At 54.5% G+C, this 26,670-nt stretch overlaps 1 protein-coding gene across 3 annotated transcripts in view; it reads right to left on the bottom strand.

Annotated features, from left to right (window-relative positions):
- The window catches only part of TUBGCP2 (tubulin gamma complex component 2), a 33,429-nt gene extending 6,828 nt beyond the window's left edge, over nucleotides 1-26,601 (bottom strand). The window contains exons 1-17 of one of the 3 annotated variants that reach the window (XM_075610298.1): nucleotides 26,396-26,599; nucleotides 23,198-23,375; nucleotides 21,914-22,042; nucleotides 21,281-21,451; nucleotides 19,166-19,325; nucleotides 18,346-18,553; nucleotides 17,579-17,778; nucleotides 15,915-16,104; nucleotides 14,797-14,942; nucleotides 14,070-14,250; nucleotides 13,511-13,691; nucleotides 12,291-12,463; nucleotides 10,843-10,971; nucleotides 9,607-9,727; nucleotides 4,035-4,178; nucleotides 1,112-1,240; nucleotides 774-937 (exon numbers count right to left, since the gene is read on the bottom strand). In XM_075610298.1, coding sequence (XP_075466413.1) covers nucleotides 774-937; nucleotides 1,112-1,240; nucleotides 4,035-4,178; nucleotides 9,607-9,727; nucleotides 10,843-10,971; nucleotides 12,291-12,463; nucleotides 13,511-13,691; nucleotides 14,070-14,250; nucleotides 14,797-14,942; nucleotides 15,915-16,104; nucleotides 17,579-17,778; nucleotides 18,346-18,553; nucleotides 19,166-19,325; nucleotides 21,281-21,451; nucleotides 21,914-22,042; nucleotides 23,198-23,347 — 2,576 coding nt within the window. In that variant the 5' untranslated portion in view covers nucleotides 23,348-23,375; nucleotides 26,396-26,599. Of the gene's footprint in view, nucleotides 1-773; nucleotides 938-1,111; nucleotides 1,241-3,789; nucleotides 3,878-4,034; nucleotides 4,179-9,606; nucleotides 9,728-10,842; nucleotides 10,972-12,290; nucleotides 12,464-13,510; nucleotides 13,692-14,069; nucleotides 14,251-14,796; nucleotides 14,943-15,914; nucleotides 16,105-17,578; nucleotides 17,779-18,345; nucleotides 18,554-19,165; nucleotides 19,326-21,280; nucleotides 21,452-21,913; nucleotides 22,043-23,197; nucleotides 23,376-26,395 lie in introns of those variants that run through there. The other 2 variants (XM_075610297.1, XM_075610299.1) reach the window with 2 other exon arrangements.
- Nucleotides 26,602-26,670: the final 69 nt, after the last annotated feature.

The raw sequence follows: 26,670 nt of genomic DNA, 5'->3' as shown, positions 1-26,670 counted from the left end.
ATATGGATCAGGCTGTGTATAGGATATGGATCAGGCTGTGATCGCGTGTATAGGATATGGATCAGGCTGTGTAAAGGATATGGATCAGGCTGTGCTCGCCTGTATAGGATATGGATCAGGCCGTGTATAGGATATGGATCAAGCTGTGTCTAGGATATGGATCAGGCTGTGTATAGGATATGGATCAGGCTGTGATCGCGTGTATAGGATATGGATCAGGCTGTGCTCACCTGTATAGGATATGGATCAGGCCGTGTATAGGATATGGATCAGGCCGTGTATAGGATATGGATCAGGCCGTGTATAGGATATGGATCAGGCTGTGCTCACCTGTATAGGATATGGATCATGCCGTGTATAGGATATGGATCAGGCCGTGTATAGGATATGGATCAGGCTGTGCTCGCCTGTATAGGATATTGATCATGCTGTGCTCGTCTGTATATGATATTGATCAGGCTGTGCTCGCCTGTATAGGATATGGATCAGGCTGTGCTCGCCTGTATAGGATATTGATCAGGCTGTGCTCGCCTGTATATGATATTGATCAGGCTGTGCTCACCCTATGATATTGATCAGGCTGTGCTCACCTGTATAGGATATTGATCAGGCTGTGCTCACCTGTATATGATATTGATCATGCTGTGCTCACCTGTATATGATATTGATCATGCTGTGCTCACCTGTATATGATATTGATCAGGCTGTGCTCACCTGTACATATTGATCATGCTGTGCTCACCTGTATAGGATATTGATCATGCTGTGCTCACCTGTATATGATATTGATCATGCTGTGCTCGCAGTCGTTGGTACTGTACACACTCAGTTTGTCCAGCAGGTCTAGGAGGTGGGTTGAGAAGTTGCTGTCGAACTTGTTCATGGTGGATTCAAAGCCGGATGAAGATTGAAAGGCATCAACGTGCTCCGCCAGATACTGCAGGAAACAGTGAGCGGCAGAGAGAGAAACTCGTTACTTACATCTGGCGGCTCAGAGGCTGCTGCAGGACAGTTTTGCAAATATATGAAAACCATTTTTTTTCTTATTAAACAGATGGAGATAAAGTATTGGGGTAAACGTCCTAATCTCGATGTGACTGGACCACGTTACCTTGGACGTGAGCTTCTTCTTTATCGCCTCCTCTGTGCGTTCGCTCTGCGTCGGGGGCCCCATCATGGTGCCGTGTTCCAGTGTCAGCCGCTCCATCTCCGTCTCCACCTTCATGCTCTGCGTGAATCTCTGCCGAGGAGGGGGTGGGGGGACACAGAGGTCACAGGGGTCACAGAGTGGACATCCCCACCATCCTACATACAGCTGTGCTGACTGCGCGTGTGCACTCACACACACGCACACACACACCATTCCAAGTGCACCCCTGCCAACCCCCTGACCGTTTTGGATGTGTGTCTGTGCTGCCTCTCTCTGTTCAGGAGACGCCGATACCCTTAGACGCCCCCTGGTCACCCCTCGGTCACTCACACCAGGAGGTTACAGTCTGAGTGGCTGCGTGGGATCTTGGTCAGGGTTTCAGGGAGCAGAGAAAGCAACGCTTACCGGGAACATCCTCATCTATACAGAGGCTCAAATGAGCATGTTTTAAATATACTTTTATATTCTTTTCAACAGAATGGTTGAATTGCCCTTTAAATAGAGTGTTTTTCTCTTTTTGTACTACAAACTGAAATGCCCGTTTTCTAATCTCTTCTTTATATTTTTGGGGGTCCCTCAATCATGTAGTTCAAAGTTCTAGACAAATTGGACCTGGAGAAACGTAGATCCGTTCAAAGTTACGATTCTTTTTATACGGGATCAACATTCCGGTTCTTCAACGTGAAATGATAGTGTACAGACTTTTCCAAACCTAGAAAAGGTTCCTTCCCCTGTTGTACAGTTGAAGAACACACACACAACCCAGAAAGCTCAGAACCCAAAAGACAGAAAGCCCCAGCGCTGCATCCAATATGACAAATTATACAGTCAAATACGTAGCTGTTTATATATTACTTATACAGATAAGTATTGGACTTTATAATTTGTCATATTGGGTGCAGCATTTGGGGCTTTTTGCTCTGTAATGTTGAAGAACGCTAATGTCACCTAAAACAAATCTATGAAGTCGACTCCATTTGCTCTTGAACAATACTCGTCACACACTCAGCTGGGGGATGTCACACACACAAGGACGTCACACACTCAGCTGGGGGGGGGGGGGGGGTGTCACACACACACAAGGACGTCACAACACCCTGGTTAGGAAATCGCTGCTGTAGATGAATATATATAGTCAACTTGTACCACCTGATGTTTGGAGACAGAGGAAAGCAAGAAAGAAAGGACAGGCCCGTCCCGGAGAGAAGCAGACAAAAAGGTGTTATTACGGGATATTCCTTCATCGGTGAATGTCAAGCGAAGGTGCCAAGATCACGTGACAATGTCCGCGATCATGTGATAACATAGCAATAAAAAACCCAACTGGTTTAATAGTTAATAAAGGGCCTCTTGTGAGCCGGAGAAGCCGTGGAGCGAGAGATTGTGGTTTGTACCTCTCCCAAAGTATTTACCTTCCTATGCATCAAGGACAAAAATGATAAAAATGAGACTCACAGCCGCCACCAGACTAAGTTCTTTCATAACTAAGGCTGTCTCACATTTTAACCTGGTCAGTAACTGTTATATACGCCGACAGTATCATATATATATATATATATATATATATATATATATATATATATATATATATATATATATATATATATATATATATATATATATACTGTATATTCTCTTATTGTGCATGCAATGTCTTGTATATAATGTATATCCTCTGTTCACTTAAATACATGGGTACAAATACATAGTTACATTGTCATCCTAACTCTGTGCCCAGGACATACCTGAAAACGAGCGGTAACTCTCACTGTATTACTGCCTGTAACACGTTATACCTCTGTGCCCAGGACATGCGTGAGAACGAGAGGTAACTCTCACTGTATTACTGCCTGTAACACGTTATACCTCTGTGCCCAGGACATGCGTGAGAACGGGAGGTAACTCTCAGCGTGTTACTTCCTGTAACACGTTATACCTCTGTGCCCAGGACATGCGTGAGAACGGGAGGTAACTCTCAGCGTGTTACTGCCTGTAACACATTTTATAAATAAAATATTGCAGTCGCTTTGGGGACACGCGTTAGGCTGCGGCTCCGGTGCTCTGTGCCGCACGCACGCCTGGTGGCGCGTGCACAGATTGCAGCCGCGATCTGCGGCCTGCAGGGGAGCGATGGGTTGCACGGGGGGCGGGCCATGATGGGGGGCGCCGCATACCTGCCCTTCCATTGGCTGCCCACCGAGCATGTGACCGCGTCGCAGCACAGCAGAGAAAATACTTATCTTCCCTGCCAGCATACGTGTCACAGCGCTTTGCGCGGCCACACACCCACGGCCACCGGGGTCTGCCCCATAGAGGGAGGGCTGTGGTGTGCGCACGCTGCAGCGCGCCGCAGCGGCCTACGCGGACTTACCGTTAGCTGTAAAATCCTAGAGGATAAAGTCGCTGTTTTAATGCACGAGCGAGTGTGCATTGGTGAGTGTGCATTGGTGAGTGTGCATTGGTGAGTGTGCATTGGTGAGTGTGCATTGGTGAGTGTGCATTGGTGAGTGTGCATTGGTGAGTGTGCATTGGTGAGTGTGCATGGGTGAGTGTGCATGGGTGAGTGTGCATGGGTGAGTGTGCATTGGTGAGCGCGCACTAGTACAGCGACTTTATAGTCCAAGCTTTTCCAATATTTACCGGTTTTGCACTATCCTATTCACTAGAAGATGAGTAAGTGTTTCTCCTGTACATGGGTTAGCGTGAACTGCGGCTTCATTAATGGCACTAATTGGAGAACAAAACACTATTACACTTTATTACTTTTCTAATTATTATACACGTGTGAGACTTGGATCTCCGCAGACGAGACACACACGCACGCACGCACGCACACACACACGCACACCTTGCAGTGATACAGCCCCCCACCTCTGCCACTTACCTGCAGGCAGTTGGTGAACATGACGCAGACAGACATCAGTTTGGAGAAGATCTTCAGCAGCTCGGGGTTGGTGAGCATGCAATCCTTCAGGCAGTTATCCAGGAAGCTGGTGTGATGGCTCAGGACATCGTCAATGTTCGAGGCCTGCGACAGGTTGTCAAATAGTGGGCATTATGTCAGGACAGCCACCCCCGCCGGGCATTATGTCAGGAGAGCCACCCCCGCCGGGCATTATGTCAGGACAGCCACCCCCGCCGGGCATTATGTCAGGACAGCCACCCCAGCCGGGCATTATGTCAGGACAGCCACCCCAGCCGGGCATCATGTCAGGACAGCCACCCCAGCCGGGCATTATGTCAGGACAGCCACCCCAGCCGGGCATTATGTCAGGACAGCCACCCCAGCCGGGCATTATGTCAGGACAGCCACCCCAGCCGGGCATTATGTCAGGACAGCCACCCCAGCCGGGCATTATGTCAGGACAGCCACCCCAGCCGGGCATTATGTCAGGACAGCCACCCCAGCCGGGCATTATGTCAGGACAGCCACCCCAGCCGGGTATTATGTCAGGACAGCCACCCCAGCCGGGCATTATGTCAGGACAGCCACCCCAGCCGGGCATTATGTCAGGACAGCCACCCCAGCCGGGTATTATGTCAGGACAGCCACCCCAGCCGGACATTATGTCAGGAGAGCCACCCCAGCCGGGCATTATGTCAGGACAGCCACCCCAGCCGGGTATTATGTCAGGACAGCCACCCCAGCCGGGTATTATGTCAGGACAGCCACCCCAGCCGGACATTATGTCAGGACAGCCACCCCAGCCGGGTATTATGTCAGGACAGCCACCCCAGCCGGGTATTATGTCAGGACAGCCACCCCAGCCGGGTATTATGTCAGGACAGCCACCCCAGCCGGACATTATGTCAGGACAGCCACCCCAGCCGGGCATTATGTCAGGACAGCCACCCCAGCCGGGCATTATGTCAGGACAGCCACCCCAGCCGGGCATTATGTCAGGACAGCCACCCCAGCCGGGTATTATGTCAGGACAGCCACCCCAGCCGGGCATTATGTCAGGACAGCCACCCCAGCCGGGCATTATGTCAGGACAGCCACCCCAGCCGGGTATTATGTCAGGACAGCCACCCCAGCCGGACATTATGTCAGGAGAGCCACCCCCGCCGGGCATTATGTCAGGACAGCCACCCCCGCCGGGCATTATGTCAGGAGAGCCACCCCAGCCGGGCATTATGTCAGGACAGCCACCCCAGCCGGGCATTATGTCAGGACAGCCACCCCAGCCGGGCATTATGTCAGGACAGCCACCCCAGCCGGGCATTATGTCAGGACAGCCACCCCAGCCGGGCATTATGTCAGGACAGCCACCCCAGCCGGGCATTATGTCAGGACAGCCACCCCAGCCGGGCATTATGTCAGGACAGCCACCCCAGCCGGGCATTATGTCAGGACAGCCACCCCAGCCGGGCATTATGTCAGGACAGCCACCCCAGCCGGGTATTATGTCAGGACAGCCACCCCAGCCGGGCATTATGTCAGGACAGCCACCCCAGCCGGGCATTATGTCAGGACAGCCACCCCAGCCGGGTATTATGTCAGGACAGCCACCCCAGCCGGACATTATGTCAGGAGAGCCACCCCAGCCGGGCATTATGTCAGGACAGCCACCCCAGCCGGGTATTATGTCAGGACAGCCACCCCAGCCGGGTATTATGTCAGGACAGCCACCCCAGCCGGACATTATGTCAGGACAGCCACCCCAGCCGGGTATTATGTCAGGACAGCCACCCCAGCCGGGTATTATGTCAGGACAGCCACCCCAGCCGGGTATTATGTCAGGACAGCCACCCCAGCCGGACATTATGTCAGGACAGCCACCCCAGCCGGGCATTATGTCAGGACAGCCACCCCAGCCGGGCATTATGTCAGGACAGCCACCCCAGCCGGGCATTATGTCAGGACAGCCACCCCAGCCGGGTATTATGTCAGGACAGCCACCCCAGCCGGGCATTATGTCAGGACAGCCACCCCAGCCGGGCATTATGTCAGGACAGCCACCCCAGCCGGGTATTATGTCAGGACAGCCACCCCAGCCGGACATTATGTCAGGAGAGCCACCCCCGCCGGGCATTATGTCAGGACAGCCACCCCCGCCGGGCATTATGTCAGGAGAGCCACCCCAGCCGGGCATTATGTCAGGACAGCCACCCCAGCCGGGCATTATGTCAGGACAGCCACCCCAGCCGGGCATTATGTCAGGACAGCCACCCCAGCCGGGCATTATGTCAGGACAGCCACCCCAGCCGGGCATTATGTCAGGACAGCCACCCCAGCCGGGCATTATGTCAGGACAGCCACCCCAGCCGGGCATTATGTCAGGACAGCCACCCCAGCCGGGCATTATGTCAGGACAGCCACCCCAGCCGGGCATTATGTCAGGACAGCCACCCCAGCCGGGTATTATGTCAGGACAGCCACCCCAGCCGGGCATTATGTCAGGACAGCCACCCCAGCCGGGCATTATGTCAGGACAGCCACCCCAGCCGGGTATTATGTCAGGACAGCCACCCCAGCCGGACATTATGTCAGGAGAGCCACCCCAGCCGGGCATTATGTCAGGACAGCCACCCCAGCCGGGTATTATGTCAGGACAGCCACCCCAGCCGGGTATTATGTCAGGACAGCCACCCCAGCCGGACATTATGTCAGGACAGCCACCCCAGCCGGGTATTATGTCAGGACAGCCACCCCAGCCGGGTATTATGTCAGGACAGCCACCCCAGCCGGGTATTATGTCAGGACAGCCACCCCAGCCGGGTATTATGTCAGGACAGCCACCCCAGCCGGGTATTATGTCAGGACAGCCACCCCAGCCGGGTATTATGTCAGGACAGCCACCCCAGCCGGGCATTATGTCAGGACAGCCACCCCAGCCGGGTATTATGTCAGGACAGCCACCCCAGCCGGGTATTATGTCAGGACAGCCACCCCAGCCGGGTATTATGTCAGGACAGCCACCCCAGCCGGGTATTATGTCAGGACAGCCACCCCAGCCGGGTATTATGTCAGGACAGCCACCCCAGCCGGGCATTGTGTCAGGACAGCCACCCCAGCCGGGCATTATGTCAGGACGGCCACCCCAGCCGGGCATTGTGTCAGGACAGCCACCCCAGCCGGGCATTATGTCAGGACAGCCACCCCAGCCGGGTATTATGTCAGGACGGCCATCCCAGCCGGGCATTGTGTCAGGACAGCCACCCCAGCCGGGCATTATGTCAGGACGGCCACCCCAGCCGGGCATTGTGTCAGGACAGCCACCCCAGCCGGGCATTATGTCAGGACAGCCACCCCAGCCGGGCATTATGTCAGGACAGCCACCCCAGCCGGGCATTATGTCAGGACGGCCATCCCAGCCGGGCATTATGTCAGGACGGCCATCCCAGCCGGGCATTATGTCAGGACGGCCATCCCAGCCGGGCATTATGTCAGGACAGCCACCCCAGCCGGGTATTATGTCAGGACAGCCACCCCAGCCGGGCATTGTGTCAGGACAGCCACCCCAGCCGGGTATTATGTCAGGACAGCCACCCCAGCCGGGTATTATGTCAGGACAGCCACCCCAGCCGGGCATTGTGTCAGGACAGCCACCCCAGCCGGGCATTATGTCAGGACAGCCATCCCAGCCGGGCATTATGTCAGGACAGCCATCCCAGCCGGGCATTATGTCAGGACGGCCATCCCAGCCGGGCATTATGTCAGGACAGCCACCCCAGCAGGGCATTATGTCAGGACAGCCACCCCAGCCGGGTATTGTGTCAGGACGGCCACCCCAGCCGGGCATTATGTCAGGACAGTCACCCCAGCCGGGCATTGTGTCAGGACGGCCATCCCAGCCGGGCATTATGTCAGGACGGCCATCCCAGCCGGGCATTGTGTCAGGACAGCCACCCCAGCCGGGCATTATGTCAGGACAGCCACCCCAGCCGGGTATTATGTCAGGACAGCCACCCCAGCCGGGCATTGTGTCAGGACAGCCACCCCAGCCGGGTATTATGTCAGGACAGCCACCCCAGCCGGGTATTATGTCAGGACAGCCACCCCAGCCGGGCATTGTGTCAGGACAGCCACCCCAGCCGGGCATTATGTCAGGACAGCCATCCCAGCCGGGCATAATGTCAGGACAGCCATCCCAGCCGGGCATTATGTCAGGACGGCCATCCCAGCCGGGCATTATGTCAGGACAGCCACCCCAGCAGGGCATTATGTCAGGACAGCCACCCCAGCCGGGTATTGTGTCAGGACGGCCACCCCAGCCGGGCATTATGTCAGGACAGTCACCCCAGCCGGGCATTGTGTCAGGACAGCCACCCCAGCCGGGCATTATGTCAGGACAGCCACCCCAGCCGGGCATTATGTCAGGACAGCCACCCCAGCCGGGCATCATGTCAGGACAGCCACCCCAGCCGGGCATCATGTCAGGACAGCCACCCCAGCCTGGCATCATGTCAGGAAAGAGGCAGATTCTTTCTTTGATCAGACTATACCAGGAAAATGAGGTTATTAAAGCCCCGGAGGGCGAGTAACGGGCGCTCGTGGTGCGCGGAGTGAGTGAAGAAAGGAAAGTGCCAAACTTACAGACAGTATAAAACCTGCGGATGTAAACAGGACGGGCGCGAGGTCTCCAGTGAAGTGAACAAATGTTAAAACACAGGCGTGATATCACCAACAATGTGAATAAATCGTGCAAAAATACTAACACACCCCCAATAGCAACGGGCCAGCCGTGCGTGGGGATAAACGTGAAGCGGCTAAAAAACAAAACCTACAGGCCGTTCCCAGGCCAGACACCAAAACAGATTATCAGCGCCTTAAATATCCGACCCAGCTATAGCCACAAGTAAGAATATATATATATATCATATGGCGGCGGCTTTAATGTTTGTGGTTTAAAGAGCCCATCCAAGCGGGGGATGTTTTTTTTTTTAACCTGGGATTAGAGCAGGGGGTCTCTGGAGCCGAATCCCACTCACTTCAGCTCCGGGGACCACCTGCTGCCAGAGATATAGATCTCCGTAGCGGGCGCCAGTCCGCGTGCCAGTCCGCGTGCCAGTCCGCCCGGCTAACAGGGATCACGTTATGGCCGCTTTTCAAAGCTCCAGCGCCCCGCGGGCCAATAGGAAGCCGTGATGTCACCCGGTGCAGCTTCCTATTGGCCCATGTGACGGGGGAGCTTTGAGCAGAGAAACCGACAGGGCCTTCGGAGATCTGTACCTCGGGAAGCGGGGGTTCCCCGGAGCTGAAGTGGGGTTCTGCACCGGGGATCCCCCGCTTCAATCCTACGTTAAACAACGATAAAAGTCACAAGGCGCACGACATGCTCCCGTAAGTATTTTGCACGTCGCTCTGTATCGCCCTTTTCCTAGAAGTTGCTGCTGCTGCGTGTAATCGCAGATACGCCCAGCATCGCCCGGATGGGGCGTGTTTTTTGTAGCCACGCTTTAGGTGTTTTGGTTCTCCGGTTATACGTCTCGCGGACTCATCGGTAACTCACGGATTTCAGGTTCTTCTCCAGGACGTGCCACGTGGGCTCCATCACCTCGAACATCATGTAATACTGGATGTTCTGCACAAAGTTCAGCATTCTCTGCCGCAGAGTGAAGGCGCCGGCAAACCTGGTGAGAGGGAGACACCGTCAGCCGGGAGCGTCACCGCCTGACCTGCAGGGGGACGCACCTCTGGGATACAAAGCAGGATGTATCCTACATGTGTCTGTCTTACACCGCGCAGTGCAGCGCATACAATGTGTCCCAGTCCCCACACAATCTAACGCGCGCTGGAGGCACAGGGAGATAATGGGACTTGCCAAAGGACACGGCGGGTCAAACTGGGCGCAGCCCTCGGGTTACCGCAGTGCCGCATGTAACCGCAAGCACTGCCCACATTTAAAAACAAATCCCAAAGCCAGATTTCCAATACAAACAGATCTATAAAACACGAAGTAACCGCAGAGTTTCAATGCGGGACAGACCGCGCGGGGACGTAGCAGCGCGCGCGGGAACGTAGCAGCGCGCGCGGGGACGTAGCAGCGCGCGCGGGGACGTAGCAGCGCGCGCGGGGACGTAGCAGCGCGCGCGGGGACGTAGCAGGGCGCGCGGGGACGTAGCGGCGCGCGCGGGGACGGAGCGGCGCGCGCGGGGACGGAGCAGCGCGGGGACGTAGCAGCGCACACCGGCGCCAGCGATATTATAATAATAAAGTCAGGGGCAAAGGAAGAGAACCCCCACCCCACAAACGCAAGTGGAGGAGGGAGAAGCCCCCATACTGTCTGGGGGTTAAGTCCATACAATGTATGTGCAGTTTGGACAGTGATCGGCACGTGGGGCGCTCCAGAAACGTCACAGGGCGATCTACATAGTAATCACTTTAATAGCGAGTTACACCGCGCTTTCTCCCAATGGGATGAGGCACGGCAGGAGTTGGGCGACCATTAGATAACCACCCCTGGTTTAGGTTAACTCCATTCCTCAAGGGCCACCAACAGGTCAGGTTTTAAGGATATCCCTGCTTCAGCACAGGTGATTAAGCCAGCTGTGCTGAAGCAGGGATACCCTGAAAACCTGACCTGTTTGGTGGCCCTTGAGGACTGGAGTCGGCCGCCCCTGACCTGAACAATAGCTTCTTCCTTGTCCAGTGCTCCGGCCGTAACCCTAAACCCGTTACTAGGTGAGGTGCCTGACCCGGATTAACCCCTCGCTGACCCGCGGGTTTCTTCGGGGGGTATTGTTACCATTTGGCAGAGTGCAGGGAGAACCGCTTGGCAGCCTTGTTGCCGATCCACACGTTACACAGGAGCCGCTCCACGTGTTTACAGTAGAACATGTGCCGGAAAAGCATCTGGTAGCGTGTCAGAGCCTTCCTGCGGGGTGAAACACGCGTGAGCAAAACCACACACGCAAGGGAGCCACGCGGAGAAACACGGAGGGCACATTTACTAAGCGGTGCTTTGCTGTGCGACACGTCCCAGCCCGTTCACCCGAGCGGCCCACGTTTACTAAGCAGCCTTCCGACATAAACCGCCGTCTCCTGGTGCGGGAGACGCCTTGCAGACCATTGACCTGAAAGGGCGAGAAAGTCTCCTCCAGCGCTGGGAGACTGCCAAGTAAAATGGCCCAAAGTGTCTTCCGGACGTGGAAAATAAAATGGCGAGTGCCGCAATGTAAGGCCGCGATTATAGTGGCAGCAACGGCGCGCCCGGCGCGAACAACAGGGGTCTTCTCTATGAGGCCGCCCATAAAGCGCGCGACCCATGAAGCGCGCAATTCGAGAAGACAAAACTATTTTGTGTTGGCCGCGTGACGGTCGGGGTCGCGTGACATCACGGCGTCGCCTCGGACCTCAGTGCAGGTTTCGCGCGCGGCCTCTATAAACGCGGAATAATATTTATTTGTGCTGCTGCATGGTGGCTTGTACAAAGAGTAGAGCCAGCAACCCATCCGTGTAACACACTTCTTTCTCTAGATCTGATCGCATCCAACGTTATAATAAAACAGGCACACCGAGTACTGGTTAACATTGCGCAATGGCTGAATGGGGCATTCAAGTTTCGGTTCCCGTCGGCGCCCCTTGCACCTGCTGATTATCAGCGAGAGGGGCCCCTTGCACCTGTTGATTATCAGCAAGAGGGCCCCTTGCACCTGGTGATTATCAGCGAGAGGGGCCCCTTGTACCTGTTGATTATCAGCGAGAGGGGCCCCTTGTACCTCTTGATTATCAGCGAGAGGGTCCCCCCCTTGTACCTGTTGATTATCAGCGAGAGGGCCCCTTGTACCTGTTGATTATCAGCGAGAGGGGCCCCCCCTTGTACCTGGTGATTATCAGCGAGAGGGGCCCCCCCTTGTACCTGTTGATTATCAGCGAGAGGGCCCCTTGTACCTGTTGATTATCAGCGAGGGGGGCCCCTTGTACCTGGTGATTATCAGCGAGAGGGCCCCTTGTACCTGTTGATTATCAGCGAGAGGGCCCCTTGTACCTGTTGATTATCAGCGAGGGGGGCCCCTTGTACCTGTTGATTATCAGCGAGAGGGCCCCTTGCACCTGGTGATTATCAGCGAGAGGGGCCCCCCCTTGCACCTGGTGATTATCAGCGAGAGGGGCCCCCCCTTGCACCTGTTGATTATCAGCGAGGGGGGGCCCCCCTTGTACCTGGTGATTATCAGCGAGAGGGGCCCCTTGTACCTGTTGATTATCAGCGAGAGGGGCCACTTGACGATGTAGTCGAAGGAGAAGGCCTCCAGCCCGCTCAGCGCCAGCTCGGTCGGGTCGGCGTTGATCAGGGCTTTCTCCTGCCGCGTCTCGATGGCGAGGACGCGGAGCAGCTGCGTGATTAGGTCGTGCGGCATGAGCTCAATCTGCAGAGATATCAGAGTGAGGGGGGGCCGCGCCGCGGATAAAGGGAGAGAGCCCCCCGGACCCCACAAACCCGAGGGGAGGAGGGAGGACACCCAATACTACCTGAGGAATAAGGGAAAGCTCTTACACGCCTCCAGGTCAGCGCACACAGAGAGGTACCCCGGGGGCGATTGAGGGGGGGGAAGAGGGGTCACCCCGGTGACTATTATGGAAACATAGTAACACAGAAATTGATGTCGGATCAGAACCACTCGGCCCGCTCAGTCTGCCTATTCGCTGTGACACCTCGGGCCCGATTAGATCCTTCGGTTTACAGTCAGATTTCGGAAAGCCGCCTATCTATCCCACGCAGATTTTAACGAACACCCTTTACTTTATAGGCCTCTACCACCTTGGTGGAGAGGCTGTTCTGTGAACCCCCCACTCTTTCAGTGCAGAAGTATCTCCCCTGAGCCTCCTTTCGGGGTCAGAGCAGGACCTCTTCTTCTAGCACGTCTCATTTACTAAACGATGCTTCTCTCCTGCACCTTGCTGAAATGATGAGCGTTTGGAAGTTTCCATCACACCCCCCTCTCCCTCTTCCCCCACCGCAAAGCAGAGCCAATCCCGTCGCACCGAGTAGGAGAGCATGACAGCGCAGAACTCCACGGGGGTCCAAGCAAAGAGATAGCAGGATACCAAGCAAAGAGACAGCAGGGTACCAAGCAAAGAGACAGCCATGGGGAGGAAAGGAGAGACTTTCCATCAGAGGAGCGGTTATCAGATGCATCAGTGACATGTATACCCTTCTCTGACAGGCCTCTAACATAGACCTTACACAGAGACATCACACAGGCTTCCTAGATAACACCCAGCGTGAGAAGGCATCCAGTGGCGATCAGGGAGAGACTGCCCCATACTAAAAGAGAGACCGGCCAGACTGATGGGGTTCTGGTATATGAAAGCCGAATCATCTTCTGGCTTGGTAACTACTAGCTTCCTGTCACTGCCTCCTCCCGCGGGCCAGTACTGCTGCCCGGTACCGCTCTGTGTAACACACCCAGTACCTTCAGATCGTCCTTGAAGGGGTCAGTGTTGGCCGTGCTCATCCTCAGGGCCAGCTCCAGCAGGGCCTCCAGCCGGGTCGGGATGATGTCCTCCACCGTCTTCTTCAGCTCTTCCTCCGTCAGGTCCATGAAGTGTACAAAGAAGTCTCCCTGGTCCATGAGGAAGTAATGCTTTATGGACCTGCCAGAGAGCGACAAAGCAGTGTTATACTGGGTAAGGACAGCTGCCTCTGAAGTGGGCTTGAGTTCCAGTGTCCACTCTCCTTGGGTAAGTTCCCTTATATCCCTGTGCCCCACTTATCCAAGTCACATAGTAAGCTCTTTGCAGGGTTCCGGCTGTATCTTTTACCCCATATAGCGCTCACTGTTTACACGCATCGCTGCCCAAAGAATTTTTTCGCGGGGAGTCCCGGCCCTGAAGAGCTTACAAAACAAATACAGCGACGTGACAAGGTCCCACGGACAGGACACTGTGCCACTAAATTGTGATGAGAAGGGTTTCCCACATTCCAGCCCTGACGCGGTCAGAGTTTCTGCGTCTCGCGCGGGTTTCGCATACCGGAGATGCGCCACCAGCTCCTTCTCCTCCATCAGGAAGTCCAGCAGCACTTTGCTGGCGTAGCTGTACGCCTTCTCAATCTGCTCCACGTAAGCCCGCTCCTTCAGGGTGTAGATAATCTCCCGGGCATCTGGGCAGGTGACGTCCCGGCCGCACTCCCGCACCACGTTCAGATATTTACCTGGAGAACCACAGAGTTATTTCAGCGGCAGCGGCAGCGCCGTGGGAGCCGGGAACAGCCAGCAGCGTCCTGCGCAGACCAACTTATCGGCCTGGCACGAGAGGCTGCTACAATGTTACACTGCGGACTTAGAGCAGTGGTCGGCAACTCCACTCCTCAATGGCCACCAACAGGTAAGGTTTTCAGGATATCCCTGCTTCAGCACAGGTTGCTCAATCAGTGGCTCAAAGACTCAGCCACCTGTGCTGAAGCAGCAACATCCTGAAAACCCGACCTGTTGGTGGCCCTTGACGCCCACCCCTGTGCTAGAGTATTACATTAGGATTAAATGCATTTTTGAATTGCAATGAAACGAACGCACTTGCTCCCGTGTGTAGTAATCGGTATCATTTTTCTGTGCACAGGAGATATTTTCTGCATCAGGAAGTAGAACGAGGGACCTTGGGTGATGAAATATGCAGCTAACATCTCTCTTCTCCACCCCCCTCCCCCCCCCCCCGAGAGGTGGCAGCCCCTCTGCGTGTCTGGCCCGTCTCCAGCCCTTACCTGTACTCAGGATCTTGTCGGCCACCTTCTGCAGGAAGGAGGGGATTTGCTGCTGGACGATGGTGTAACGCTGGTCCCAGTATTTATCGTTATAATCCTCCTGGATCTTCTCCTTCTGCAGCTCGTGCTCCTCCACCATAAACTCGCTGAGAGGGGACACGAGAAGTGAGGGGAAAAGGGAAGGGGAGAGGACACGAGAAAGGGGGGGGGGGGGGAGAGAGACACGAGAAGGGGGCTGATCAGACTTGCGCGTACAGAGGGACATTAGTCACGGCAAAAGGACACCGTTTATGCAAATAGTAACATAATATAGTTCTACAATAACTCTGGGCACAGAGACCATGAGAAAAATGACACTAGCAAATGAAGATATTATACATTGCACCTCCCTGTGTACCCGCTCCCTGTGTACCCGCTCCCCGTGCAGCCGCTCCCCGTGCCCCCGCTCCCCGTGCAGCCGCTCCCTGTGTACCCGCTCCCCGTGCCCCCGCTCCCTGTGCAGCCGCTCCCCGTGCCCCCGCTCCCCGTGCAGCCGCTCCCTGTGTACCCGCTCCCCGTGCCCCCGCTCCCCGTGCCGCCGCTCCCCCGCTCCCCGTGCAGCCGCTCCCTGTGTACCCGCTCCCCGTGCCCCCGCTCCCCGTGCAGCCGCTTTATTTTTGCACCCCCCTTTTTGTTCTACATTTAGTACTGGGGAACTCACAGATGAGTATCCTGATTCAGTTCAGCTTTCTGTGTGTGTTCGCATAATGCATTGTCGTGTTGATGTCTCAGTTAGCTCATTGCCCACTGTGTTGCTGTTTATACCATGAGCTAATATACTCAATGTTTGCTTTATTCTGTCCCGACTCGTGCAGTTATTTCTCTTATGTGACGGCGGGCCAACAATTTTGATACTTCCTAGGCGCTTTGGAGGAGGGGGGGGGGGGGTTCACTTGTTGTATTGTTTGTAAACACTTGTATTGGGAGCTTGGATCAGACATGTCCTAATCGTTCAGGATGACGATAACCTCCTCACGTTCCGTTTTTACAAATAACCCCCTTTGCAGTATCACAGGCGGCTGCTCTGTACCCACAGCATCCGATTCCCAGCGCCTCCTGGGGCGGGTGAAGGTTTTTACCTGTAAGGGTCATTGATGATTCCCCTGTAGATCCACCTTTCCAGGATTTCGAAGTAAGGAGCGCTGGCTGCCTTGGTCAGGTAGAGACACAGCTCCTGGGCCTGGCTGTCCCCCGTGTAGCCAAAGGTTCGGTCGTGCAGCAGACTGAGGGTGGCTCCCCCCAGGCACTCTCCTTTATCCAGAGACGTGGCTGAGAGACGAGGAAGAAACCGCCCGTTAGTGGCTTTAGGACCGAGAATGGGTCTAGGAAGGACGTCCACTACTACAGCTCTGAACCAAGCTCAGGAGCGGGGCTACAAGAAGCAACTTGCAGGTGTATTTACTAAGGCAGGAGGAGAAAGAAGCTACGGAGCAGCAGCAATCGGACATCGGAAATCGCACAGGAATCCGGATTATATAACAAATATTAAGCTCTTTAATGAGACATTTACAGAAGAGTCCAAGCCCAAGAAAAACTCCCACGCGTTTCACACCTAAGTGGCTCTTTCTCTATTTACCAATGCAGCCTTACAGCTCGAGTCTCTTAGCACTAATGTACAAGTACTTTTCTGCGTCTGTAGGACGAGTCTCCCTGCCCAAGAAAGAAACGTCATGTAATATTAGACGTAGCCAGAGAGAAAATAAATGTACTGCGTCAAAATGCTCTGCAGCGCGTTAATATTTACGTATCCGGTGTGCCGATACATATAACCCCCCATGGATACGCATTCTTTGTATGTATATTTATTCTGAATGTACGCAGCGCCTTACAAAATAAGCAACGGGGCACGGGGAATTATACCGCATCGAACAAAAACAATAAAGCACCCGCTAGAAAATTTATCCTTGGCCCTGAGAACTTACAATCTAAGTTGTACGTTGGGGACTTGCATTACTTACGGAGATAATAAGCTGTTTAGCGCGTGCGTTCCTTTACACCGCAGTTACATTTTACGCGGGTAAAGTTTTAAAGCTGCAATACGGGTTTCACTTTATTATGGTTTATTTATTTATTTATTACAGGATTGAAGCTGGCGGTCTCCGAAGCTGAGCTGTGTTCCTTTCAGCTCCGGGGACCCCGTGCGTCTGGAGATACTTACCTCAGTAAGGGTGCTGGCGCCTCTGCAGTTAGAGAAACCGCGTGCCTAACATAATGGCGGCTTTAAACGTCCAGCTGGTCCACAGGAAGCAGTGACGTCACCCGGTTCAGCTTCCCATCGGCCGGCGTGACCTTTAAACTGATGAAAGAAACCGGCACCCCCTACGAAGGTATCTCCGGAAGCAGGGGGTCCCCGGAGCCGGAATTAACGGGGTTCAGCTCCGGAGACCCCCTGCTTCAATCCTGTAATATATATTTTTTTTTAACGAAACCCGTAGTGCGGCTGTAAACGACGTCCCATGTATTCGGTCTGCTTTGGTATAGTTGGCGATATATAGAAACAAGGAAAGAAGAAAACGTAGGAATATCTTTTTTTTGCAAATCCGAATTGCCCAGGTTCTACTCTTACTTTGGAATGTACTACAAGAATGCCACGGGGTCTCCTGCCACGGGGTCTCCTGCCACGGACTAGGAGCTCCGGTCCAAGCATCAACTTCATTCATTTTTTAATCTTAGGGTGCAGCATTTCTGATGATTGCTATAGAGCCGCAGACATGCGTAGTGTCGCCTGCAGAGTATCACTCACTGAGAGAGGCCAGGGCCTCCATGGTCCTGAGAGTGGGCTGGACATAGAACCACAGCTTCTGCAGGGAGAGCAGTCCTTGGCGCTGCAGGTGCTCCAGCTGGGTGACGAGGATCATGTACTCCTTCACTAGTGTCCGCATGGCGGCGCCCAGGGCGTGGTTCACTTGGCCGTACTCGAAGGAAGCCTTCTCCTCAATGAATCTGTGGGGAGCGGCAGAGGACTGGGATAAGGGGGAGGAACAGAGGACATAAGCCTGGGCACGAAAGGCTCTCCAGGACACGAAGGAAAAGCCTGTGCGGGTCGCTTAAAAGCTACCACAGCCTACCACGAATCTGATAAACGACCTTGCATGTGACCGTGGGAACCCACATGATATATATGTGCAGACACGGTGGGCCAAGGGGTTCTAATCTGTCGTAAAATGCCAGGCTTCTAGATGTGCCGTAAAATGCCAGGCTTCTAGATGTGCCGTAAAATGCCAGGTTTCTAGATGTGCCGTAAAATGCCAGGCTTCTAGATCTGCCGTAAAATGCCAGGCTTCTAGATCTGCCGTAAAATGCCAGGCTTCTAGATCTGCCTGTGACCCTTTAATTGGTTTAGAATAATACAATGGTTCTTTTTTTTTTTGCCTAGAGCTTGCCATGCAGAACAGAGCCCCAGCTGGGCCAGGATTCCACCTGAGAGGTGGCTGCGTCAAGGTCTATAAAATACAACGGGTTGTTACAAATGACAGGACATTGCCGTTGATTTGACAGCGTCTCCTGTACCTGGTGACTGTGGAATAACTGGCAGCCACGGGCAGGATTCGGTTCACCAGCTCCTTCACAGACATGTCCAGGTTGGGATCCACCGAGAAGGAGCGGCCCTGACGTCCCGCCAGAGGTTGGGCGCAGATGTAACGTCCGTCCACGCCGATCAGCACGTAAAGCAGATCCTCCACGATGGCGGCTTCCTGGGAGGGCAAAGGGAGGGTCCCTGGGTGCAGACAAACCGGAGGGACACGTCAATCAATCAGGCTGGGTGTGCGCAGAGGGGGTCTTAGTACAAAAATCCTATTTCCTACAGATGGACAATATGTTTAAATGTAAGAAAACGAGACTAAGGGGCCTATGTATCAGCATGAGGCAAACACTGTGCCGTTCGTTTCAAAGGGAAAGCAAGAGGATGGATTTTTCTTTGATACACCCCGAGCGTTTGTTTTGCCCCAGAATTCGCTTCACACACATACCCCGATATTCCCTAGGATCGGCCTCCCTATCACACACGCTAAACGTACAATACCGAGAGCCGTCTTCTGGGGAGTGCTACATATAAACTACTTACTTGCGTACACAGCAAAGTACACAGTCTACAAGTACAATTGTTACCAGTGTAGTAGGAGTTGGGTCTCATTACTACATTGGTTTGTTTTATATCTGTACGCGGTCACCCTGGGGTGGGTGGGACAGAAGCCTTTCCGGTATGTGTCACCGTCACCACGAGCTACATCACGAACTCAACTAACCATAGCTTCATGTTTCTGTGCCAAGCTATGCGGAACGCGACGGGCCATCTCCCATATGTCCTTATCTCAGCACTGACACATACCTATGGGCACTGTGATGTCTGTGCTTTGGTTAGAGAGTGTCAGAAAGTCTCCTATCAGCGCCGGCCTCTCGTACACCCAGGAAGGGAACACTGGGACAGGCTGCCCGGAGTTCTTCTTGCTCAGTTTGTCTCTGAGAAGCTTCCGCAGAACCTCCACAGGCTGGGGGGGGGAGAGAGAAGAAAGGGATCAGCCCACTCAGCGCGGACTCTCAGAGCTTTGGGGATCTCCAGGAGAGGAGCAGCCATCCGATACACACAGATACATATATATATGTCGCCCTCCTCCTTTTGCTTAAGGCAGCGGTTTGATGTGTTTCCTGCTTCCCTAGCACACGCGGTCGTGGAAAAGCAGCTCGTTGTCGTGTGTCCAGGGAAGAGTCGGGCTTGTGAATATACACACACACACACACACACACATCGGGTTAGATATACTAAACTGCAGTAACGGATACCGGCGCTCAATCCCACATTATCTACCATCCGTCACTGGCAGTAAACGTGGAATCGCTCTGGCGCCGTCTCTCGGATAATAGGACATCCCGGCCAGAACCTCGAAAAATATTCATCACATTTTCCAACACATGAAATCCCGATAATTCCTTATTATAAAACGTATTGTTCTATGGTCATGCGTGCACTTCACATGTGAAGCATTACAGTGAGCGCCGCGTGTTATAAGCCACACGTACACTTCACCTGTGGCGTGCTGGCTCCAGACGTGGTCACAGGCGCACTTCACCTGTGGCGTGCTGGCTCCACACGTGGGCACTGTGGCACTTTACCTGTGGTGTGCTGGCTCCAGACGTGGTCACAAGCGCACTTTACCTGTGGCGTGCTGGCTCCAGACGTGGTCACAGGCGCACTTTACCTGTGGCGTGCTGGCTCCACACGTGGGCACTGTGGCACTTTACCTGTGGCGTGCTGGCTCCAGACGTGGTCACAGGCGCACTTTACCTGTGGTGTGCTGGCTCCGCACGTGGGCACTGTGGCACTTTACCTGTGGTGTGCTGGCTCCGCACGTGGGCACTGTGGCACTTTACCTGTGGCGTGCTGGCTCCAGACGTGGTCACAAGCGCACTTTACCTGTGGCGTGCTGGCTCCGGACGTGGTGACAGGCGCACTTTACCTGTGGCGTGCTGGCTCCAGACGTGGTCACAGGCGCACTTTACCTGTGGTGTGCTGGCTCCGCACGTGGGCACTGTGGCACTTTACCTGTGGTGTGCTGGCTCCGCACGTGGGCACTGTGGCACTTTACCTGTGGCGTGCTGGCTTCAGACGTGGTGACAGGCGCACTTTACCTGTGGCGTGCTGGCTCCAGACGTGGTGACAGGCGCACTTTACCTGTGGCGTGCTGGCTCCACACGTGGGCACTGTGGCACTTTACCTGTGGCGTGCTGGCTCCACACGTGGTCACAAGCGCACTTTACCTGTGGCATGCTGGCTCCACACGTGGGCACTGTGGCACTTTACCTGTGGCGTGCTGGCTCCAGACGTGGTCACAGGCGCACTTTACCTGTGGCGTGCTGGCTCCAGACGTGGTCACAGGCGCACTTTACCTGTGGCGTGCTGGCTCCAGACGTGGTCACAGGCGCACTTTACCTGTGGTGTGCTGGCTCTGCACGTGGGCACTGTGGCACTTTACCTGTGGTGTGCTGGCTCCGCACGTGGGCACTGTGGCACTTTACCTGTGGCGTGCTGGCTTCAGACGTGGTGACAGGCGCACTTTACCTGTGGCGTGCTGGCTCCAGACGTGGTGACAGGCGCACTTTATCTGTGGTGTGTTGGCTCCGGACGTGGTCACTGTGGTACGTTACCTGTGGCGTGCTGGCTCCGCACGTGGGCACTGTGGCACGTTACCTGTGGCGTGCTGGCTCCGGACGTGGTCACTGTGGTACGTTACCTGTGGCGTGCTGGCTCCGGACGTGGTCACTGTGGTACGTTACCTGTGGCGTGCTGGCTCCAGACGTGGTGACAGGCGCACTTTACCTGTGGCGTGCTGGCTCTGCACCTGGGCACTGTGGTACGTTACCTGTGGCGTGCTGGCTCCGGACGTGGTCACTGTGGCACGTTACCTGTGGCATGCTGGCTCCGGACGTGGTCACTGTGGTACGTTACCTGTGGCGTGCTGGCTCCGGACGTGGTCACACTTCCCAGCTGCCTCCTGAGCTCCTCCAGCTCCTGCATGGAGATCTTGGACGTGCTGGGAGGGTGAGAGAGGCTGCTGCCTGCGCTGCTGGCGCTGAGCCCGGCCCGTTCCTTGGCATTCTGCTGCAGGTACTGAAGAGTCTGCAGGTGGGGAGCAGGCAATAAGGGGCCATTTAACCCTTTCACAACCAGAGGGGCAAGGCATTAGTCACCTCCGCGTCAGAGAGTTATCTCGGCGACGGCTGAATGTTTAAACATATCTAAGTGGCAAGTTTTATTTTTTCCCACCACTTTGGTTTCACATTATTTAATGTGTGAGGTTGGGTGTGACCTGTAGTATTCTCATTGCTGTGAGGCACCTAAAAAAAGTACTTTTTTATTGGGGGAGCGGGGTGGGGGGGGCAGGAGTTTAATCATTGAAACACCCCATAATAATATATTTGAATTATTTTGAACAGGGGTACATTGTTCCCTATAAAGTCCTGCGGCTTTTTAAGAGACCGGCCTCTGATTCTTTTTGCATTCGTGGAGTTTGCAAAGTTGTAGACAGAGGCTGATCAAACCCCCCCACCCCTCCCCCTAATATTACGTGCACCACTCTACCTCCTTATCCTCCGTCAGCTTGGAGAGCAGGTACACCAGAGGGTCCAGATTCCGGGTATTTTTGGACTTTGACTCTTCATATTTCCTGAGAAAATCTTCTGGCGTTCTGGAAAACTCCGCTATTTTCACCTTTAAAAGCAGAAGATTGAGAGCAAATGATCATTATTGTCGCACCTCCAACCGTATTCCTAGAATAACTCAAAAGGGTTCGATTTGATTTAATAGCTCCAGTATTTCCATCATTAAAACTTTGCAGAACTACAAGTCGGGTTTGTAAACAGTTCCCAAAACGGCTGTTGAATCACGCGCACGCACAAGGGCAGCCACCATTTTTAATTCCCCTCTTCTCCATCCTTGAGATGCACAGACACATTGTCATTCTTGGCCTGACACCATCGACCTACAATTTACCTTGGAACAGAACAGGGGAGGCCAACTCCAGTCATCAAGGGCCACCAACAGGTCAGGTTTTCTGGATATCCCGGCTTCAGCACAGGTGGCTCAATCTTCGACTGAGCCACTGATTGAGCCATCTTTGCTGAAGCAGGGATAACCTGTTGGTGGCCCTTGAAGACTGGAGTTGGCCACTCTGGGACCCTACCTAATAAGTATCCGTGGCCATATTGTGAGTGTGGATATCAGTATCCGATATTATCAGGCTCCTGATTCAGGACTTTCCTGTGTGTTATTGTTGTGCTCTTCAAACCCCTTATTACAGTGATATTTGTGCAGTGTTTTATCGCTTTGTGCTGCAGTTCTGTTCCATTGTGTTTAAATAACCGTCCGGTCTAGCTGTTATAGGGGAATTATTTTGATTCCTCTGTTCACCTCTCTATGGAAGTTCACCTTTGTTTTGTGATACCAGCGTCATACCTTTGTCCTATCGCCATTTGTATTAGGTCGTGTATTTTTATCAGGTTACGTACTTTATTAATACTGAGGTCAAGAGGGACCTGTTTAAGTATTTTTTAGTGACAGTATTTAAATACCTTGTCACTCCTCCCCACTATCTCCTAATCACAAGTGCTGCGCACAGTGCAACATTGGAGCGAGGTACCTCGATATATTAATGCAAGATGAAAAAGCATCTATTTTGCTACAAAATTGCCCCGATACATACAGTACATACGGGATCTGGGTTCCTGCATTAACCAACACAGAATGAAACGCCAGTTGACACGGGACTCCCCTTTTGTGCGTTTCCCCACACACGCTGTTGTCTCTATGTTATGCTTGGTCTGTCGCTGAACAGGAATAAGAGGTGGGTGCGCGACTTCGACTTACTTTGGCGCTCTGGGTGGAGACATTGGTGGTGACATACGGAGTGCGGTTCTTCTGCAGGAGATCTATATAAAGCTCGGCCCCCTCCGTGCCGTGCACACGTAGCAGGCTGATCAGCTCGTTCACATCGTGGTGTATCCGGAACTCGCTCATGTTGACTGTCTGGAACACGAGCAAAATACTGCGCAGTGTTACACAAAATGTCAGAAATAGTATGAAGCTAGTTACATCGCCTTGCATCATGGCGGATTTATTGACGCAGAATCTAGGGAGCAAAAAATAAATAACTTTGATACATATGGAATAGGATATAGCCCCCAAATGTATCAGTCCAACAGATGCAAAACTAGGGGAGTGAAACCAGTGCTAAAGGACAGCACTGATCAAAGGAAAAACTCAAAGGCTACTAGGCTTTAGCACGCTTTTACTTCCATGCATATGAAAGGGAGCGGAGGCGTGCCACAGCTTAGCACCATGTTGTGGATCTGGGCCAAAGTTTTTTCCATGGGATTTCTGGTGCGGTTTGTTTGCAGAACAGGGAGACTTTAGTAATAAGACCCGATACACCCCAATATTCCCATAACATCTGGCAGATTCAAATAGTTATCCTTTCTTCCTCTGTCAAAGCAGAAAAATAACAGCGCAAGCGAGCGACACTTATGCAAGATCCCGAGTGTTTGGTTTGCTGCATGCACAGATCAGCTCGCCAACTAAATGTGTTCTTTGTGTAATTATTTGAAGGAAGCGGTTAATTCCCTTTAACGCGGTAATTAAAAAAGCAAAAACAATTAGCTCATCTACTTTATTTGTTTTGCACATAACAAGTTATATCATTAACCCCCTGGGAGCCCTAAGCAGCTGAAGGATTCCAATTGCCACCCAGCAGGAGACAGATACTGGAGCGATCCGCTGACCGTTAATATTCAGTGGGTACAGGGCACAGACACCAGGGAGAGAACCTTGTGATCCAGTTGAGCAATATGCACAAAGAATGGGTAAAGGCAGCACTTTAAAATGCCTCAGGAAACTCCAATAGCGTATTCAGCAGAAGCTGGGGGACATACAGGATAGGCCTGGCTACATGATCCATAGATATATGCAAACCAGGGAGTGGATGCAGCACACAATAATGCTACAAAAACCATTTACTTACGCCAATCGCAGGACGAGAAAAAACAAAATAACTTTTCAGGGCAGCAGCCCTTTCGTCAGATCACCCCTGAAACGGTAATATTTCTGTTTTCTTGTCCTGCGATTGAGTAAATGGTGTTCTAGCATTAAATATGCCCGACTTATTGCGTGCTGCATCCAGTCCCTGCTGTACGAGTTGGGCAATATACCAATATAATAGTAATAGTGCCATAATAGAACAATGACGGTAAGACAACACTGAATTATTTTAATATCGCGGTATTACCGCCAGTCAGGGGTTACCGGGACAGTTAGTGACATAAGGCTTCACAGCAAGCAGGTTTCCATCACCCTGCACTCCCTGAGGATAGGTGCTCCCCTGTTGGCTCCCTCATCCATTCCCTGATATCCAGTGGTATTTATGTTTTAAACATGTCTCTGTCCCGGGGAGTGTGACAAAGCCTCCCCCCCTCTGTCCCAGGGAGTGTGACAGGGACATCGCCCAGCCTCCCCCTCTCTGGCCTCCCCCTCTCTGTCCCCCCCCTCTCTCCCGAGAAGTGTGACAGAACCTCAGCCCGGCCTCCCCCCTCTCTCCCGAGGAGTGACAGAACCTCAGCCCGGCCTCCCCCCCTCTGTCCCGGGGAGTGTGACAGAACCTCAGCCCGGCCTCCCCCCCTCTGTCCCGGGGAGTGTGACAGAGCCTCAGCCCGGCCTCCCCCCTCTCTCCCGAGGAGTGACAGAACCTCAGCCCGGCCTCCCCCCTCTGTCCCGGGGAGTGTGACAGAGCCGCAGCCCGGCCTCCCCACCTCTGTCCCAGGGAGTGTGACAGAACCTCAGCCCGGCCTCCCCCCCTCTGTCCCGGGGAGTGTGACAGAACCTCAGCCCGGCCTCCCCCCTCTCTCCCGAGGAGTGTGACAGAACCTCAGCCCGGCCTCCCCCCTCTCTCCCGAGGAGTGTGACAGAACCTCAGCCCGGCCTCCCCCCTCTGTCCCGGGGAGTGTGATAGAACCTCAGCCCGGCCTCCCCCCTCTCTCCCGATGGGTGTGACAGAACCTCAGCCCGGCCTCCCCCCCTGTGACCGGGGAAGTATGACAGAGCCGCAGCTCGGCCTCCCCCCCTCTGTCCCGGGGAGTGTGACAGAACCTCAGCCCGGCCTCCCCCCCTCTGTCCCGGGGAGTGTGACAGAACCTCAGCCCGGCCTCCCCCCTCTCTCCCGAGGAGTGTGACAGAACCTCAGCCCGGCCTCCCCCCTCTCTCCCGAGGAGTGTGACAGAACCTCAGCCCGGCCTCCCCCCCTGTGACCGGGGAAGTATGACAGAGCCGCAGCTCGGCCTCCCCCCCTCTGTCCCGGGGAGTGTGACAGAACCTCAGCCCGGCCTCCCCCCTCTCTCCCGAGGAGTGTGACAGAACCTCAGCCCGGCCTCCCCCCTCTCTCCCGAGGAGTGTGACAGAACCTCAGCCCGGCCTCCCCCCCTCTGTCCCGGGGAGTGTGACAGAACCTCAGCCCGGCCTCCCCCTCTCCCGAGGAGTGTGACAGAACCTCAGCCCGGCCTCCCCCCCTCTGACCGGGGAAGTATGACAGAGCCGCAGCTCGGCCTCCCCCCCTCTGTCCCGGGGAGTGTGACAGAACCTCAGCCCGGCCTCCCCCCCTCTGTCCCGGGGAGTGTGACAGAACCTCAGCCCGGCCTCCCCCCCTCTGTCCCGGCGAGTGTGACAGAGCCGCAGCCCGGCCTCCCCCCTCTCTCCCGAGGAGTGTGACAGAACCTCAGCCCGGCCTCCCCCTCTCTCCCGAGGAGTGTGACAGAACCTCAGCCCGGCCTCCCCCCCTCTGACCGGGGAAGTATGACAGAGCCGCAGCTCGGCCTCCCCCCCTCTGTCCCGGGGAGTGTGACAGAACCTCAGCCCGGCCTCTCCCCCTCTGTCCCGGGGAGTGTGACAGAACCTCAGCCCGGCCTCCCCCCCCCTCTGTCCCGGGGAGTGTGACAGAACCTCAGCCCGGCCTCCCCCCCTCTGACCGGGGAAGTATGACAGAGCCGCAGCCCGGCCTCCCCCCCTCTGTCCCCGGCTCACCTGTCACTGGATGCCGGGGCCCCGCTCCCTGTCACGGGCCGGTCACAGTTGCCGCTCTGCTCGGTGAGATTACTGGGTGACAGGCCAGGCAATACCGCGCGCGGTATCCATGGCAACAATACAACGGTCCCGGAGCGCGGGGAGAGCACAGGGAGGCTTGGAACGCAGGACTTCCGGAAAAGATGACAATGAATAGGGCCTGGAACGCAGGGATCCCGGAAGTGAGGAATTTGAGTGAGGCCTGGAACGCAGGGTTCCGGAAGTGAGGAATTTGA

Source organism: Ascaphus truei, chromosome 8 (assembly GCF_040206685.1).
Source record: "Ascaphus truei isolate aAscTru1 chromosome 8, aAscTru1.hap1, whole genome shotgun sequence".
NCBI lineage: Eukaryota > Metazoa > Chordata > Amphibia > Anura > Ascaphidae > Ascaphus > Ascaphus truei.
This window is presented reverse-complemented; position numbering and strand designations above follow the sequence as displayed.